The following is an 18,790-nucleotide window of genomic DNA, read 5'->3' on the forward strand; positions in this document are numbered from 1 at the left end:
CGCTCCTGTGTATCAAGTCATATCGAGTAAGGAAGGTAGTTTAATGTGAGGCCAGCGTCAACCTTCCGAGAGTGACACAAGGCACTACAAATCGTACCTAGAGAGTTTTGAAAAACTGTTGAGTGAGTGTGAAGCGGATAATATCGGAGGCGAGAGCTGGCTTTTCAAGTTCCTGCCGCAATGCGTACTGCCTAACGCTGAATGTTAGTCGCAATGGTGAGCCAAAGTCAAGCCCTCTCCAGCTTGACCTAGGAAGCTCAGGAATTGTCTAGTCTGTCGATTCCAAACTTCCATCTAGCGTGTCTTAAGCCAACGTCACTTGTGATCTTTTGACTATGTTGGACAAAATACGGACACGGCGAAAGCGGAAGCCAGGGAAAAAGAGGAAGCTGAGCCCGGACAAGACCTCCGATGTGTCCGCTTGTTTGCCAGTTGGACCCTCATCGTAACGCTGCAGAAAACAGTGGATCTCCAAGGGAGGAACAGGAGACTGGTGTGGTCCCACCCAGTCCCCAACGACCCCGTCACGCCCGTCTCGATTTAGCACAGCCTTTACTCCGTGTGGGTGGTGGCACGGTGTGTGGATGAGATCTTGGTCGTGTTCCTGGATCCCAGCTCACTGATGGTGTGGACAGCGGGACATCTTGAGACTGACTGGCTGGCAGGTCACTGGTCTCAAACCGGTAGGGGAGAGGAGCGACAAGCGGGGCGGATGATTGGACGGAGGCAACAAGCGGCGCGAAAGAAAAGCCAGCGCTAGGGTTGGCCAACACTTTTGACGGAAGAGCGCGGGATATACGTAGATAGCGCATTATTTGTATGAGTGGTGTTGAATCGACGTGTCCCGCGACACGATGCCGAAAATGTGGCCAACGCGGCAGCCGATCAAAGACCGGAAGAGACCCCAATTGTAACGGCAAGTGTGTGAGACTGTGAGGAGTGGTGCCGGCCCACGAGGGACGGAGATGTGGGCTCTGGAGAAAGGTATGGAGAAACCAAACATGTCGGGAAACGGCAAAGGCGTTTTTTGTAGATACCATTGGCCCAACGGCTTGGTCTCGACTGGCATCGACCCAGGCTTGAGGCAGGAATCAAGAAGGGCGGCTTGGACGGTTATAATTCGTTGACATTATTCCTGGGGCGCTCCGGGGAGGCTCTTGAGATCGGCTACCTTACGGTGCAGGTAGGTATCCGTAGGTATGTAGTCGATTGCAGCAGGCTCGTTGAAATAGTTGGCGGATAGCCAATGGCAATTGTCCCCTGAAATGTCGAATGGGTTGTGTGACTGGGTTCATCTGGCAATATGGGCGCTTCCTGGGCCGATGAGGGGACGGAAAAATTCACCAGATAGAGAATTTCGCAGGCAATATGGCATCTTGGTCGACACCAAGTCCGAGTCGTTGACAAACAATTCCAGAGACAAGAGTGGCAAGATGCTGCCGGGTTGAGGCACGTGGCTTGCCCGGTCCAGACCCTTTTCCTCCTGCCTCGCAGTCACAATGGATCGTTCTTGCCTGCCCCGATACTGTGACGTTGTCTCGGGAAGCAATTGGGCTGAGCGAACCGGCAGGAAGGACGATACCGTAAAAGGGCCGCACCTGCCTCTAGCCTGCCTGCCTGGCTGATCATGCTCTTTCGCAGCTTGTCCAGAGTTGACAGTGAGGTGAGTACCTTCCATATAACCCTAAGGTACTACCTATATAGAGGAGGGCAAGCACGTAGGTAGGGTACCTTAGGTACTTACTGGCCAGCCCCTCCTCCCTCGAATTTCATGCCTCCACTAGCCAAGTTGGTGAGAGTGACACGCAATTCGAGACCTCCCCACATTGGACCCCCCTTGACTCCCTTCATATTAAACCAATGGCTCTTGGAGTTTAGGACTTTGGTGAGGGGGACTATTACGGAGCAGAAAAATACTTGATTGCACCGTCCCACGAGTTACCTAGGCAGACTATCGTAAATATCCATACGGATAAATCATAATTGCCTCCACCACCTCGTGCCGCACTGCAGCCAGCTGCAATCGCTCTCCCCGCCGGGCTCCATTACCAGGTAAGGTAGCGTGCAACAGGAATGCGATTGGGACAGATTGGTACTGAACTGCAGATTCGAGGGTGCGGGTTGCAGGTGCCAACCAGCCTGGCGGTGGCTAACGCCATCTCCAGGTCTCCAACAGCCAACAAACCGCCGAGAAAACCTGCAATCCTGTGGTTCGAAGACGGGGTGTGCATTAGTGAATGCACCTGCCACGATCCAGGCCCTGCTCTACTATGGTAGGTAGGTACTCGACTGCTCGTGCTACCTTGATCTGTCCCAATCCAGCAAGGTTGCTGCAGAAGTGAGAAAACACTTTCCATGCTCGATGTGCAGATTACTCCGGCCAAGCTATTTTCATTGCTAACACGACTGGTGAACCATTGTCAAAAGGCAAGTACATCTCAAAGGCACGTTTCCTTGGCTGCAAAAGTCTCGTGTCTAGGTAGCCTTCCCAACTTCAAGTGGTTTCCAGTGTCCCTTCCGCATGGCCATGGTCTGGTCACTCTGGAAGGTACCTAGGTACGTATCGATGATACCCCGCCTCAAATCTCTTTCCATTCTCGAACCTGAGATAGTGGGGCCACTTCCCACCCGACCCCCTCGCCCCTCGGCGGTTGAGTGTGGTCCCTTCCATTTCGAATTTCTGGTCCACCCTTGCAACCATAATCCCCAGCGGTTTACCATGTTTTTTCGTGTCCCAAATTCCCAGTCGCAAGGAACGTACGGAGCATGCATGGCTGAATGGGAAAGGGACTGAACAACTGGGAAACGAGTACTTAGTATACGGATACTTAACAGGTAGTCGTGGCAATGTGCTGTTTCCCTGTGCGAATGAAGAAAAAAATAAGTGCACTTGGGTGCTAGCTTCGGCATGGCACGGGAAAGAAGGGGGCCTCAACATACTGTAGGTAGATGCTGTGGTCTGAAATCACCGCTTATTCACGGAAACCTCGAATCTCAAAGGTATCTGTACTAACAAAAACCCGAGATACGTTGTCAAAACTCTGATTTAGAATACGGACGTGTCCCTTTGCCTGTGGTTGAAGGTTGAACACCGACCTTGCCGTGACGTCCAGTCTCGTGCTCTCCGCTCTCGATATGCCAGTGGTCCCTTTCTTCCTTGTGCCCTCCTGCCTTCTTCCCCCAAGCTTTCCAGACCTTCCCTTCCCTCCCGGGGAGTGACACCCGACCACCCCACTCGATACGTACCTGCATGCCTTAGCTCACGCCTTAGCTCGGCTCCAAAACCCACCTCCCGCAACAGAAGTTCAGTAAAACCGCCCACCACACACACACACACACACACACACACACATACGAAGGTACCGTGGCACTCCACTAGAACATTGAGACGCACATCAGGACAGTTACGGATTTCCTGCCACGGATACCTTACCTTGCCTCGACCTGCTCCTGCCTCCAAATCTGCACAGTATTCCTGTGAGACTGCCAATTAACCTTCTGCATAGCCCGCACCTGCCTCTCAGTTGTTGTCGAGTTGGTCTACGTGTGTGAGGTACCAAACTGAACTGTGACCACGAGTACCCAAGGTGCGTCCATGGAACGGTGGATTACCCCCGTACAACAAACCGTACGGAGACTACCTTATTGATCCATACATCGATTCCACCGTTAGGTCCTCCTCCAAGTCCTCGTCCCGTTTTGTGAAATCATCTTCTACCACCATACTCCGTGCCTACCTTACCTTATCCCTCGACCAATATCCGTACGGATACAGTTCCCTCCACACACCCCCTTCCACCCCTTCCACGGTCCTCCTTCTTCACCTGCTTCTTCCGCTTGACGGCACATCTCTCCAATCCCTGCTCCTTGCATTATCAACCGTGTGTGATATCTTTTTGCCACTGCTCCCTTTCCACCTCTCTCTTTCTCTTTACATCTGCTCCCAAGACCTCGTCTTGCGCTCACCTTCTCAAACCAATCCATCTTCCGTCTTTCGTCATCCACCACTCACTCGCTCGCTCGCTCAACACATCTCCCACCTGAACGATTCTCGCAACGACTTCTGCCAACTTCTCCCATTCGTCATCCTTTCTCTACACCAACCCGTTGAATGCTGGCATCGACCGAAACTACCTTCAACTTGTCACCCTAATCCCCCCGTCGACCGTCGAGTGTCCTATTTCCCCCTTAAATCGACATCTCCCACCCTCGCAGAGCTTTCCGACGATCCTTCCCAGAGCACCATATTGTTACCGCCAACATGAACTTCACCAAGAAATTCGACCGCGCCTTCCAATGGGCCGGCGAAAAGATGGGATCCGAGTCCAAGACCGGACAGACTGACGAATTCAAAAACTTGGAAATGGAGATGCAATTGCGATACGACGGTATGCCGGGCCTCTTAAGTCACAACCGCTTTTAGTCAACCAGGCGTTAATGTTGTTTTGCGCTAGGAATGGAACGACTTCAAAAATCCACAAACACCTATGTCAAATGGGTTGCCCGCCGTGGTGAGGCTTTCGACGACAAGGAGAAGGGCCTCCCTATCGCTTTTGTTGGGCGTATGATGATTTCCCACGGCGAGGAATTCGAGCCCGACTCTGAATTTGGAGCCTGTCTGCTCTGTAAGTTGATCAATCTCGCATACTAGGCTCTATTTTGCGAAGCACTGCTAATCATGCAATCCACAGCTCTCGGTCGAACCAACGAACGCCTTGCTGGTATCCAGGAAAGCTATGCTTCAGAAGTTACCGATAACTGGCTTGTCTCGGTCGAAAGATCTTTGGCAATGATGAAAGAGTATCAGGTACGTACCGACGTCATGGCTCGTCCATACGTGGTTTCAGCCCATCCCATCTGACACACTCTCCGCCAGGCCGCACGGAAGAAGCTCGAGTCGCGCCGATTGGCCTACGATGCAGCAATCAGCAAAATGCAAAAGACGAAGCGCGAAGATTTCCGCCTCGAGGAAGAGCTCCGTACTGCCCGGGCAAAGTACGAGGAAGCTGGTGAAGACGTCATGCGACGCATGTCCGATATCAAGGATGCAGAGACTGACAATGTTCGCGACCTGACTGGCTTACTCGACGCCGAGCTGAACTACCACGAACGCTGCGCCGAGGAGCTTCGCCGTCTGCGTCAGAATTGGGCGGGCGGCAATGCGCCTCCCTCGCCCACCGATCGCCGTTATGGAAACGGCGGTCGTGGGCGGTCCAACACGGCCCGCTCGTTCAACGACTATTCGGCGCGCAACAATCACGTTGAGGAGGAACCAGAACCGATGCCCGTCCGCATGCCCATCCGCTCCCAACGATCAGAGGTCAAGTTTGGCGCGTCGGCCGACACAACCCCGAGGCCGTCTATCAGTAGGTCTCAGACGTTCCAGGGGCCAGCTGCGACCGACCGACGATCCATGGCTGCTACCCCGCCAGTGCCTGCCGTTTCTCACATTGGATCTTTGCGTGGGAATCTGAGGCCTACCGGTAGACCAATGGCGAGCGACGTGTTTGCCGACGATGACCACACGACGGTAAGCGGTAGCGGCAGCCCGGAATGGAATGATCGCAGTGCCAGCCCGGCCACCAGCATGGGAAGCAGCTTGACTCGGAGCACAAGCAACCTGCAAGCAAAGAAAGCACCTCCACCTCCTCCCCCAAGCCGAGCCAAGAAGCCGGCGCCCCCAGTCCCCGCTAAGCGGGAGGTTGGGTACTAGATATACACCGCGTTTTGAGATTTTTCTGTCGAAGACGGCAGTGGGCGGGCGTAGCGATGTGCGAAATTGTTGTCTTGGGTCTAAATGCATCAATAGACTGTTCATTCCGTGACGGGATATAGGGGCTCCCGACAGGAGCAGGGCGTTTGGGCGTGTTAATATCCGTGGGCTGGATCCGCAACTATTGGTTCCCTCATCGCATAGCTTCTGAAAAGAAGAACGTATGGATTAGAGATGACCGGGTTCGACTCTCCAGATACTGAGTAAGCATGGATTCTGTTTTCCTGGCTGATGGTCACCAAGATTGTCAAAGTTTTCGCCATGAGTGACCTTCGCTCCGAGCCTTTCGGCATGAATTGCAACATGAGGCGGTACTTTAGAGTCCGACTTTGAGTACAACGGCCATACAAGAACTTCTCAACGCGACTGTGCAACGGCGTAGAGGATCAGAACTAATATTCGAAGTAGCCATCAGGCCCCAAAGGCAAGCCTGGGTTGTGAAATCGAAGAAGACTTCCTACATCGGCGACGGTCGTTTGCTCACGGTATGTATTCATATCCGCGTTGGGGGCCATTATCCTAGTGGATACCTACTCCCTATGGCTACCTTCCTTAGAATTCAGGTAGGTTTTTTCACGATACTGGGGGCTAAGATACCTCACCAGCCACATTTTGTCCCGCATCGACAGGGGAGAAAAAAAAACCTTGCGCCACATCACGTGCGCTGGCTGTGGCCCGAGCTGTCTTTTGCCTGAGGTGAGCAGATCCCATGGGCCCGCCTGTGGTGCCAGGGCAGCTCAGCTTATCGGCCAGCATCGATAAGGTCTCTGGGCTTTCGTCCATTCCATCCCAGGCAGGCTCTCTTTCCTACAGTTTGATCTGAGGGTTGTGATGTTGGATCAATCAACCAACTCCCCCTCTGTTATTGGACAGAAGACAACAGCACCTCCCCTAAGCAATTCTCCTGCGTAGCGATCGCTCCGTCTACACTGCGCCAACATCCACCTCGTTCATCTCGCGACCATAGTTAAAAGCACTCTCAACCGGTTGCTCACAACCTGCCAGCTTGCCGCGATGGCAACCGAAGATGCGCGATACCGACTTTCGACACAGTATCGACTGTGGTCGTTCTCCCCAGCCAAACTAGCGGAATTACGAGAACAGACCAATTCTCTGGCGAAGACAAATATTACCAGTCGCCTTGTGGAAACGAAACGCGTGGACCTTGATGCGGCCGAGTCGATGCCAGAGTTCTTGACACCTCCCGAGGAGACACAACTGCTCAAGTTCTTCACCGTGGAGTTGATTCGCGCTGCAGACTTCTGTGGGCTCCCGACAGAGGTTAGAGCGACTGCGACCGTTTTCCTCCGTCGATTTTACGTCACCAACTCCATCATGACGTACCCGCCTCAGGATATCCTCAAGACCTGTCTATTCTTCGGAAGCAAGGCTGAGGGACTGTACACCCGCCTGGCTAAGCTGGCTGATAAATTCCCCAACACGACTGAGGAGGAGATTCTGGCAGGGGAGTTCTTGCTGTGCCAAGGAGTTCGATTTGCCTTCGACGTCAGGCACCCGTTCCGCGCGTTGGAAGGAGCGATTCTGGAACTTCGGCGTCATGCCGACCTCGAGGTACGTTGTGATTCTCGCGTACTCACGCTGCACTTTTCCGCACTCTTCTAACGAACCGTACAGAAAAACCGAATCGATGCCGCTCATTTCCGTGCCCGCGCTTTCCTCAAGTTTAGCTCTCTCGTCACAGACGCGTACTTTCATTACACCCCGAGCCAGATCATGCTTGCCTCACTTTCTTTGGCTGATCGAGGTCTGGCCGAGAAACTCGTCCAAAGCGCCTTTGGACCCGCTCAAAACGGCACCTCGAACGAAGGCGAGAAAGACCTCGCCCGACACGACATACGGGATAAAGTCATGGGAACCATTGAGGCGTGTAGGGAGCTGCTAGCGACCGAGCCGCCCGAGAGATTGGACGAGTATTGGGGAACTGTATGTTGAGTTCAAAAGTCGCCCTACTTAGATCGCGGCGAGACTGACTAGGAGACAGGTCGAGGCGACGAAGGTGATTAAACCTCTGATCCGAAAACTGAAAAAGTGCAGAGACCCCGACCGCGCAGATCTTGTGGCCTTGCAAAAGGCTCGACGAGAGCTGGCTTCGCAGAAAGAGACGCGGATATCGAAAGGTGAAGGTGACGGGTCTGTATTCGACGGTAATGGCGGAGGACTCGGCGGTAATGAGGCGCGGGATGCGAAGCGACGAAAGGTTACGGAAGGCGACGACGTATTTGGCCCAGCACTGGGTTAAGTCTAGAGCATCCCATTGCTGTTTTCCTGCCTCGGATGGAATCATTTGCTTTCGCAAAGCAGAATTCGGGCGCAACAACGAATGCACCTAGCGGAGAGGTGTCGGCGGTGCACGCGGAGCCTCGCCAAGCTCACGGAGGATGACGGGAGAGACCGACTGTCCCGATTCGGCTTTACGAAGAGATACCCAATATTTTCCCCCACGACCCCTCGCGCTTCTTCCGATGGTGAACATCGTGGCGGTGCCCAGATTTGACAAATTCCCAACTCGAAACGCGCCAGCATGCGCCCCTCGCTTGCAACTTGATGGACAGTCGGGGAACAATCACCGAGAAGTGGCTCATTTAGACACCAGCGGAGGCCTCAACGGGTTCAACTCTGTTGCACTCTGGATGGTAGGGTAAGGACATGCATGGCTGGAGAAAGTGCAGCTGCCAAGCAACGGTTCCTAGGGAGAGAAATGCGCCATTGGCGCACTTTATGGAATAAGCGCCAAAATTGCGATCTGTCAAGTGAATCGATGACGCACCGTTTTCATGATACTATCGTCAATGGCTATAACGCAATGTGATGGAGTCGGCACAACCGGCCCTTAGAGCTCTTGGGTTCCAAGGAGCTTCACCCATGTCCGCTTGCTTGGCCACGCTTTCACCATGGCACTAAACCGATCGCGGATACGTGTCTTGGTGGATTTGGCGTCTAACCGGAGCACCTCGCCAACACCTGGCACACCATGGAGACGAGACACTACTTAGGGCGAAGCCAAGGGGGAAATGGGAATGGCCCGACTGGCCCTGCATTGGGGTCGACTATCCTTTTGGCTATTGCGGGGAAAGCGGCTGCAATGCTACACGAACCAGAACATCTCTTCCCCTTCTCATTCGAGTTTTGTCGCGTCTTGACAACACTCGTGCTAGCCAGGTATCGTCGATGAAAACATGGTGTTTGATGATCCCAGTCTAGGTTCAATGGCAGATTACGGGAACAATAAGCCAAACCATAAGACGGGCAAAAGAGCGTAACCCTTGAACATCTACAGGCTCGGTTTCGCGCGGTTCTTACGGATATACTCTATGTTCAAGGTAGCTATGACTTAAGGCAAGGATTGCCATGTTGGCAGCCCGCCGGCATGCATGCCAAGCAGGAATACCATCCAGCATTGCACGGCTCGTTGTTCGGCGCCATCGGAGTCTCTCCCGTCTTCAATGGCGCTAAGCGGCCTATCCTGACGACATCGACTTTTTTCTGTAGTCCCCCTCACCCAAGCTGTGCCAGTCGGGCGCAGGCTTACGCAACTTCCAAGACCCGACATGCTGTCAATGGCGTCCCAGACTCGGATATCCCAAGCTTCTCGCAGCTAGGTGGTTCCCTAGCATTCCGCGTTGTCTACTTAGCTTCGTGAAAAACCAGTCGGCAGAATGCTAATCTGACCGCAATGGGACTTGGAATCGCATGTTCGGACGGGAATTGCCTCTCGATCACCATCACGGGGTTCGTCTAGCACAAGCATAGCTAGCAGTCTAGGACTGCCGCTGCTAGCCATGGCTCTTGAAAGATCTTCGGACTTCTATGTAAGGCAACGAAGGTACTGGCAAGACCATTGCCTTGCCATGGTGTCGGGTCTCAATTAATGCTGAGCCAGTGCAAGTCCCCCCCCCCCCCCCCTTGGCGTATACGCCGGCCAAAAACGACTTCACGATCGGCTTGGCACCCAGCTGGCGATCCTGTTAAACAGCTCATTGGTCCTCTGCCAGCGTCGTGCTCTTTTGCGAGCTAAGGAGGCTTCTCCACCCCCTGGTCTGCGTGTCTGCCCCGGTCCAGTCCAAAGTCCCAGTCCCTGGCGCGGTCGTGATGTCGACCAAGACCCTTGTCTGGGGACAAGAAGCCCGGCAGGCCTCCTGGTTTCTTCACCCAGCCTGGGCAACAAGCTTGATTCGGCGCGATCTGGTAACCCACGACGACGCGATTGGTTTGATCACTCTTGGACTGAGCTCACCAAGGTGTTTTGCATGATTCGTGCCAACTCCCGATGAGGAGCTTTCACATTACTTTAAATGCTGCCACCTCCACCGCCGTATTTCGGTTCTCCAATATCGAGCAGTCCTAGTTAGTTGTAGCCTTGATACCCAACCCATTCGAATCACTAGAATCCGTTCCCTGTACGCAAAACAGCTACCATGCAGGTCAAAAATATTCTCCCTCTGGCTTTGGCCAGCGCTGTGCTCGCCCAGAGCCAACAAAGCTTGACGGCTGCTCTAGCCTCTCAGAATTCTAGCTTGTCTTCTCTCACAGGTAAGCGGCCACCAGTTCTACTCGAATGAGGCCCTCTAACGTTTCACAGCACTCCTGGGCACCCAGCCGGCTCTGGTCCAAGCCCTTTCTCAAGCACAGAACATCACCATCCTGGCACCTAGCAATGCCGCTCTCGAGGCATTCCTAGCAAGCCCCGGTGCCCAAGGTGCTGCGACTAACCCCGGCCTCGTCGCCGCGATTCTTCAGTACCACGTCCTGAACGGCACCTACTACGCCTCCCAGTTCACCGAAGAGCCGCAGTTCATCCCCACCCTGCTGTCCAACGAGACTTATTCCAACATCACCGGCGGTCAGCGCGTTCAGGCCCAGACTGTTGGCGGTAACGTCACTTTCTACTCTGCCTTGAGGGAAAACTCGACCGTCACGGCCGGCAATGTTAACTTCACCGCTGGTACCATCCACATCATCGACAAGGTCCTGAGCGTTCCCCAGCCGATTCCTGACACCCTTCGCGCTGCCAATCTCACTGCTGCTTTGGGTGCTGTCCAGGCCGCAAACGTCGGCCCCGCTCTTGCCGCCGCAAAGGATCTGACAATCTTCATCCCCAACAACGAGGCCTTCCGCTCCATCGGCAACCTCACCGCCAACCTGACCGCCGTGCTGCCCAGCATTCTTCAGTACCACGTCGTCGCCGGCGCCGTCTTGTACAGCCCCGATATCACGAACACTTCATTGACCACACTCAATGGAGGAAACGTCACCATCCGTGTCATCAATGAGACCGTTTACGTCAACGAGGCCGAGGTTCTCATTCCCAATGTCCTTGTAGCCAACGGTGTCGTCCACGTCATCGACAAGTAAGTTGTTGCAAATGAAGCAGACTTGTAACATTCTCACTGACTATCCTCAGCGTCTTGAACCCCAATAACACGTCCGTGGAGCCTGATACCACGGCTTCCACCCGCGCGCCCGCATACACTGGCGCTGGTACTGCTACCGATGGCAGCAACCCCTTCACCAGCGGCATCACCGGTCCCACTTCAACTGCTCCGCTTGCCACTGAGACTGGTGCCAACAACGGTGGTGGTGTCCGAACCACCTCCTCCAGCACTCAGGCCGGCCCCATGCGCACTGCTGCTGTTGGCGCTGCTGCCCTCTTTGGTGGTATGGCTGCTTACATGAACATCTAAATGTACTCATTATACGACAAAAGTTAAGTATGAGGCAAGGAAAGAGGGAGAGTTATGGAGAACTTTTGATTCGGTTGGAGAAGTCGTATCTCAATACTGCAAGTTGATACCAATGGGTTATAGCTCATGTTCGTTCGTTTGATCAACTATACCACAAAGCTTGTGAGGAAGGGTTTCTGCCATATTGGTGGAGGATTGTAATATCCTACGTAGGCGACAATTAATTCACTTCAATAAGCTATGTTCGGATGATTCACTTATTCTCAACCAGTCACCCAGAAAACAACATCAAGCTCTTGCCACAATTTTGTCAGCACGCCCCTCGCTGGAGATCTCCATCAATATCAGCAGTGAAATGGGTTACCTCATCAAGGAGTACACTTGACATGCGGGTAGCAGATTTTCTTCTTGATAGAGTGACACGGTGAATCACTGGCACGGTAGAGATCGGTTTTCGATTTACCGATGTTTGGTTTGTCATTTGACTCGGAAGCTGGAAGATCGCCCATTCGCTGAATTATTTCGGAACCGAAAACTCGGTACCGGTCATCGGAGCCGACAGAACCGATGTTTCATCCACAGCTAGCCCCATATCAGAAGTGACCCCGCGATCCAATGGAAGCGGGAAGAGACAGGTTTGATAATGACGAAGCAATAAAAGTGTGGCAGTAGTGTTCATCATGAGCCTCCATCTATTGATGAAAGAATGTCGAAATTCTATATTAGCGAGAAGACTCAGGATTCTTTTGGCTATTCAACTTACCATCGTACATTTCGAAGAGGCCCCAAAGCAATCAATTTCGATATGTCTTCTTTCCACATTGCGATTGCCGGTGCAACAGGCAATCTCGGACAATCATTCGATTTTCAAATCACTTCTTGACGCTGGATTCATTGTCACAGCCCTATTTCGACCTGGAGGCAATGCTTCTGCTTTGATCCACACTCAATCTCATCATCAAAGTAGTCGACGCCCTCACCTCCTCCGACTCACTCCACTCCAACCCGCTCTCCTTGGAATAGACATCATCATATCATGTGTTTCAACGCTAGCTATCCCATCGACTTCTGCAAGGCGACAGTACATCCGAGTACGGGGGAAGAACTTATTAGGCGTTATTCCGATTTATTTCTACTATATCCGCAAATCAAAAAATTCATATCTCGGAGAATTTAGAGAAAAGCTGGAGACTAATGTACTGTCGCCTTGTAGCAGTCGATGGGATAGGCAGCCAGAAACCCCTCATAGATGCTTTAGTTGCAGCTGGGGTGCGGAGATTCATCCAAGCAGAGTTTGGAATGGACTCTGCCAATGGTCTCTGAGCGCAGCTGCCCGTTTGCATAACCCTAACGACTGCCCCCCAACCCCGAATTTTCAATGACAGAACCTGCGGAACCTGGAGATCAATTACCCGAGCCAACCGTACATGATGGTCGTGAAGATGATAGAATCAATGATATAGAGGCTCTCTCTTAGATAGTAAGACTCAAAGGCTTTACTTCAAAACAACAGCCAGACAGCGAGACGCCGAAGCCAGTCGGCTCACCTTGGTACAAACGTGGAAGAAGTTCAAGTGCCACTGAAATGCCATCAGGTTACATGACGTAGTCAACAAAAGACGTTTGACTTGTTTTAGTACTACAACCCGAAACCGACGTTAGACTTTGTAATGTCCATTCAAGCTGGTAATGCGATCATTTGGAGCCAGTTGCTGACGTGTCAGATGTGTAAAGGCTGTTGCAGCTCCCAGCGCGAAAAAACGAGTACAAATCACTCGTCGCTATACTGCGATACGACCAGGATGATGAGAAAACCTGAAGTCACAAAGATTTGCTTGACGAAGATATGCATTTGCTACTAGGAAAGGATGAAGCGGCAGATGAAGCCCTAACTAAGGCTATTGACCGGCCCAAGTGTTGCTTTCAAGGTGAGCTTCGTGCGACAAGCCTCTAAGACAAGAGGGAGCGCCTCGAAAGACAATGGAGCGGAGAACGACGCGCATGCGTACTTTGTTTGCAGGGATTTCTGAGGAAGACTGAGTCAACTGGGATACTGTCACTGGCTGATCTAAGAATAGAAGGCTGTCGGTTATACTGACAATCAAACGAGAGGCCGGCTTGATTGGCGCAAGCCTGTCCCAGAAGCCGGCAAGTCTACACCGGTGCTGGCTCCCATTCTTTCGTTCCCAATTGGAAGTCTTGCCAACTTGAGAAAAGCCTCCTGTTCTTTTGCCTTGTCTGTTTTAGTCTCCTCTTCAACCCTTCTATCCCCAGCATCGTTGGAATGCTGTTGATCTTGGACCTGATTGATAGCTTGCTCGACACGGTCCCACCTTAGGCCATGTCGGCGAGCTTGTTCCTTCTTGATGTTCTCTTGTAGCTCATTTGAGGTATCCAGCTGAACGGTATACATGGGATTTCCGTTCTCGCCAGAAGACGGAGACATACCACCTGGCTTGTAAAGGGGAATAGACCGGCAGGCAGATACCAAAGCACAGTGGAATCTGTTGCTCCGCTGAGAGCGGAGTTTATCGTCTGACCAGTTGTTGCGATGGGTGAAGGCAATTCTCAGCTCCATTTTGTTGAGCTCATGAAGGCTTGCAACGTTCAACCCTAGTGTCTCTGGAACATAGTCTCTAGAGTTCTGGGCAAGAAACTCCTCCAGTATGCCTCGAAGACGCATGATATCCGTAAAACTGGTTCTGAAGTCCACGAACAAGGACAATCCTTGACGATTGATACCAGACCTCGTGTAGTTTTCGACTCGTTTTTGAGTGAGTTGTTCATTGGAGATTTGCAAATCGCAGTTGTTGTCAAGTCGTCTGAAGACCGTGTAGAGAAGAGACTGGCGTTTGACCGTACAGGCAATGCCTGTAGTTGCGCCAGCGTTACAGACGTTGATGACGTCGCCGATATCGTACGGGTGGTCGAAGAAAACAAAGACGATGCCAACAAGAAGATGATGGAATGTCCGTCCGACAGCGAATGAGAGACCAATAGCTAAAGAAGACAAGACACTCTGAATCTCCTTCATCGCTGGTACGTATGCAATCACTGTTCAAGTTGTCAGAGACATCTTTTGAGGGACGAACTGAGGGACTTACTAATGAAAAATATCATGACCGCGGCAATGATGAAGAGACAAAACCAGTCGAAAGTGTTAATGCAATGGTCCATGTTGTTGATGTTGCGGTATATGTCCTGGCGCGTTTTGCCTGCTTCCAGAATGATCGCCATGAACTCCTCAAGGCGGATGTCGTGATTTTGACCTTCGCTCAAGGTGGCAAAGATTTTGGTGGCTTCCGGCGTGCGGTGGGGACCAAGGATTTCTTTGATGTCATTCAGAGTCAAGCCAAACTTATCTTGAGCAACACACGAAAACCAGATCCGCCTTGCAAGTGCAGTCGCCGAGTCTTCATTTCCCCAAGCACGCTCTATGATAGCATAGGTACTTGCTGGACGCATCCAATGGGCATGAGGGTCATCGGAAACAAAATTTCCGAATAGTCCAACAAGCTTGTAGCCATCAAGGCCGAGTCGAGCAAGGTAGCTTGAAACCCTCATTCGCTCTTGTTTATGGCTTCCGCCGTTGGCATTGCGGATGATCATATCCTCGTCGTCGAATGTGCCACGATGGAAAGGATGAAGGTATATCGATGCGTCGTAAAGTGTGATAAGGGCGTTCTGGAGATCTTTCGTGCGAGTAAGCTTGGAGTGATTTGCTCGATAGTGATAATGTACGGAGATGTAGGATATCAATAGCTTCTCGACAAAATAGAAGGCCACCCAAAGAGTAGCCTGTTCCAAAATGTCGGCTACAACATCGTCCCACCCAAATGTGTTCGGATCCTTGTTGACATTTACAGCAAGGAGTTCATTTGTGTTGATACACTAGAATGACAACAATTACTAAAATCGCCACGGAAACTGCGTTTGAATGAATATGACTTACAGCAGCAAAGAAGATAAAGGTTACAATAGTCGTGCCTAGAAAGCAAATCGGGCGACGCATGAACTTCAAGATTCTCCAGTACCTCTGGTGGGAAGAGTTGATGTATCTAGGTGGATTCATTTTAAGCGCCTGGCCATAGATATCGTGGTATCTCGTGCACTGACCTAGCAAGAAACCTAAAGAGATATGGCAAGCCGAGTCCCAGAAGATCGAAGAAAACGGCTGCCACCCAGGTAACCTCTAGCCACAAGCTGATGTAGAAAACCAGGTTGCGGTATTGTTTGTCCTGGATTGATTGTGGAGTGGAGTCGTCGGCTAAGTCTGCATCATTGCTCAATGTAAGGAGAGGAATAAGGAATGCAATGAAGATGACGACGACAATTACACAGTATCGAACGGCCCACCAGACAAGACGTTTCCGGTGCTGAGCTACAACGATGGGTGGCAGAGGCAATGGTGGCGCGTCGATGTTCTCAGGGATCTGATGTCCCTCTGCCGCTGGCGAAGCCTTCGTTTCTACCCAATTCTTCATTGTGTGGTGCTCTGGGGAGGCTTGATCATATTGAGAGGGGAAAATGGGGGTTTGAGGATGTATAGCAGCCGTAAAGCTGGGGGAAGATGAGGGAGAAGCCAGAGGAAGCCGGGTATCTGAGGTCATACGTTCGACCTGCTCACTTGGAAGTGGCTTTCGATAGCTAGGAAGCAAGCTACCACCAGAACCAAACTCCATTTTGCTTATTCAATAAGTTCACGGATATCTGGCAACAGGAAATAAGGGAGATCCTCAACATTTATGAAGTGAAGGCCCCCCTTTTGTGAAATTTGTTTACCTGATCTTGGGCCCCTGGTGTTCATAGGGCTCAAATCAAAAGCCGAGACTATTCTAGTAAGAAGCTTAAAAGACAGTCTTGGCATGCTTCATATACAGCCACTGGCAAAATACGGCGAAGGAAGATTATGAAAGGGGCGCCGAGGTCGCCCTCCCGGAACACACACTCCCCACGTTTGTACTTCGCACTTGATCTGTGGATTGGTAGTGCTGACGAGCGCTGGTTAGCAGCGGGACCAAGGTCCTGCATCTCCACAGTTTGTAAGATAAAGTAGCCCCTCAATAGTGGAAGGAGTTTTAGTTAAGCGCGGCTGAAAGCTATGGATCAGCGAGGCTTCGTGCTAGTAAAACCGGGCTGAATTAGGGGCGGTTGATGGTTGCGGCTTAGGTAAATTCTCTCCACACTAGGCCTCACATGCACCTATTTTCAAAACGATTCCTTTCAGTCCTAGTCCATACACAACCTCTTGCTGTGATTATCCCCTCTTTGATATGTTCATGCCTTGTCATAGCCATGAGTCGAGCGGCAGCAGGGCGTTGTACGTACCCGTAATCCTAGACTACCAAATTTTCAAGTCTTGTTCTAGCGATAGTTAGGTAGCTGAATAGGGTTGGCAGCAGGTTAATGCCTAATAGGTGAGCCGAAAATAAAGGGCGCGTATCGTGCACGAAACACTCGACACGGATTCAATGGAATCTGGAATATCTCGACCTTCAAATCGCTTCAAGTCTTTCCAGGGATTCTCACTTGCACAACAATTGGAGGAGAATTCTATTTCGGCGAATGAGATGTCTCTAACTCTCAGAAGGATAGCTTGGAGTCGATCCATTCAAACTGTAGATACCTCCCTTAGTGCGCCCTCAAGGTAAGGTACTTACTTGGTATACGAATCATTCAGATGACTTGGAGTTGCCGCAAGTCTCCAGGCTCCATAGGCCTCGTCAGAGAATTTCAAGAGCCTAATCCAAGTGAAGCAACAAGCGGTAATGTCTGTATAGAAATCTAAGGCGAGGAGGAAAATATTAGAAACCGGGTTCTTACTAGGGCGTTGGAATAGATCCTTCGCCGGCCCGCTGCGGCAGAATATGGGTGCCAATCCGGATCCGACCCATCAGGGCTAGCCCGTAACGGCACCGATCTGAGCCGCACCTTGGATTTCTTGCTTGTGAAGTGGAACCATAGGTCTACGAGATTTCTTATCTTTCTGAGGCCCTCAAGGGCTGTGCGAGCTGAGTGTTCGTGTGGATGATCCTCTTGTTGAGGTGTTGTCCTCACGGAAAAATGACGTCCCCACTTGGTATCTCTTCATACGAAGCAGCTTTTGAACGTCATGAATCGAAAATCCAGTAAGCGCTCTGGTGCGAAAGCTGTTAGAGCTGCTTTCAAATCAAGTGTGTCGAATCGGCAAGGTGATTTCTCGTACATTGGGGATACTTGAGATATGCTGAAGAGGCTCAACCTCTTGCGCCGACGCAATATCATTTTGCAATTTGTACTAAGCCCTCTTACTAAGCAGTACTGAAAATTACTCCAGTCTAAGAAAGCTTTTCGAAGACCACCCATTGCTGGCGCAATCGGAAATCAGGCACAACAAAAGTATGCCGAGTGACTTATAATAGGCGTCACAGCTATGGCGAAGACCAAGAATGACATTCTTCATTGGTGCATCTGAGTTCGAGTTAAGGCGAGGTTCCTCGGCATGACTGTGAGGTTGATGCTTAGTGTTCACTGATCTATCTCAAGTACACGTCAAGTAACAATGCCGAAACTTTAATAAGAATTAATTAAACCAAACGTGAGCGCTTTGGCCTCTGCATTCCTCGAAACTGATCTTCCGTTTATGTATGTGTCGGAGTTTGCTACCGCGGAGTCGTAGCCGGGCACCCGGGGTCCGGAACCCCAGATTGGGGGCCAAATTTCAGTTGGGGCAATGATGGTTGGGTCCTTTCACGTGCCATCTTGAATAATCACGCCCCCAATTTTCGTCAGGTTGCGCAATGATGGCGTGCGAATCCGTGTTAAGAACAGGACGGGCATTGGGTGAGGCCTGTGACCGAAACTTACGTTTTGAAACACATGACGCCATGAGAGACACGCCTCACAAGACAGAATGTACCCGTATTCTTATCAAGCATCACTGTCCGTGGACACGCGCCTGAGGCCGATGACACCGCCCAGGTTCCCTGTCAAACGCGTATCTTTACCGGGAAGCCGGACAGCCGAACCATGTCAACAGGATATGTCCCTATTGCTTGACTTCATTGGTGAAAAACGTTATCTTGATACTCATTAAGTCAACATACCCACTTCCTGGCACCCCCCTGTTTCTGGCACCACAAAAACGATGGGATCACAACCCAACCTCCTCATTACTATTAACTATTGATCCTCAACCACACCCACTACAATACAGCTGCCAGCCTCACTAGGGCATTCAGAGTCGCTGGATTCAGCCGTGATAACCTCCTTTTCACCCGCTTCGATTTGAGCCCGATGGATATCCCTGATGTTCGCGAACTTCGTATTGGGATCG

At 51.5% G+C, this 18,790-nt stretch overlaps 7 protein-coding genes across 7 annotated transcripts; 5 read left to right on the top strand and 2 right to left on the bottom strand.

Annotated features, from left to right (window-relative positions):
- Positions 1-524: 524 nt before the first annotated feature.
- Positions 525-812, bottom strand: CTAM01_16446 (uncharacterized protein; the record flags this gene model as incomplete). Its single annotated transcript, XM_060532439.1, has 1 exon — positions 525-812. One exon carries the CDS (start codon positions 810-812, stop codon positions 525-527), a length of 288 nt encoding a protein of 95 aa, XP_060372984.1.
- A 3,449-nt stretch (positions 813-4,261) lies between these two features.
- CTAM01_16447 (BAR domain-containing protein) lies at positions 4,262-5,713 on the top strand (the record flags this gene model as incomplete). Its single annotated transcript, XM_060532440.1, has 4 exons — positions 4,262-4,388; positions 4,455-4,625; positions 4,692-4,807; positions 4,877-5,713. 4 exons carry the CDS (start codon positions 4,262-4,264, stop codon positions 5,711-5,713), a joined length of 1,251 nt encoding a protein of 416 aa, XP_060372985.1.
- A 1,074-nt stretch (positions 5,714-6,787) lies between these two features.
- Positions 6,788-8,033, top strand: CTAM01_16448 (cyclin ccl1; the record flags this gene model as incomplete). The annotated part of the gene is made up of 3 exons (XM_060532441.1): positions 6,788-7,345; positions 7,409-7,717; positions 7,776-8,033. The coding sequence occupies 3 exons, from the start codon at positions 6,788-6,790 to the stop codon at positions 8,031-8,033; spliced, it is 1,125 nt and encodes a 374-aa protein (XP_060372986.1).
- Positions 8,034-9,693: 1,660 nt separating this feature from the next.
- Positions 9,694-10,065, top strand: CTAM01_16449 (uncharacterized protein; the record flags this gene model as incomplete). Its single annotated transcript, XM_060532442.1, has 1 exon — positions 9,694-10,065. A coding segment is annotated over one exon (372 nt), but the record flags the coding sequence as incomplete, so codon positions are not given.
- Positions 10,066-10,209: 144 nt separating this feature from the next.
- Positions 10,210-11,475, top strand: CTAM01_16450 (fasciclin domain-containing protein; the record flags this gene model as incomplete). The annotated part of the gene is made up of 3 exons (XM_060532443.1): positions 10,210-10,324; positions 10,374-11,142; positions 11,196-11,475. 3 exons carry the CDS (start codon positions 10,210-10,212, stop codon positions 11,473-11,475), a joined length of 1,164 nt encoding a protein of 387 aa, XP_060372988.1.
- Positions 11,476-12,173: 698 nt separating this feature from the next.
- On the top strand, positions 12,174-12,798 carry CTAM01_16451 (isoflavone reductase; the record flags this gene model as incomplete). Its single annotated transcript, XM_060532444.1, has 2 exons — positions 12,174-12,528; positions 12,698-12,798. The coding sequence occupies 2 exons, from the start codon at positions 12,174-12,176 to the stop codon at positions 12,796-12,798; spliced, it is 456 nt and encodes a 151-aa protein (XP_060372989.1).
- A 778-nt stretch (positions 12,799-13,576) lies between these two features.
- Positions 13,577-16,157, bottom strand: CTAM01_16452 (uncharacterized protein; the record flags this gene model as incomplete). The annotated part of the gene is made up of 4 exons (XM_060532445.1): positions 13,577-14,529; positions 14,580-15,366; positions 15,428-15,533; positions 15,592-16,157. The coding sequence occupies 4 exons, from the start codon at positions 16,155-16,157 to the stop codon at positions 13,577-13,579; spliced, it is 2,412 nt and encodes an 803-aa protein (XP_060372990.1).
- Between the last annotated feature and the right edge of the window lie 2,633 nt (positions 16,158-18,790).

The sequence above is a fragment of the Colletotrichum tamarilloi genome (assembly GCF_030869305.1).
Source record: "Colletotrichum tamarilloi strain Tom-12 chromosome Unknown Scaffold_222.1, whole genome shotgun sequence".
In the NCBI taxonomy this organism is placed as follows: domain Eukaryota; kingdom Fungi; phylum Ascomycota; class Sordariomycetes; order Glomerellales; family Glomerellaceae; genus Colletotrichum; species Colletotrichum tamarilloi.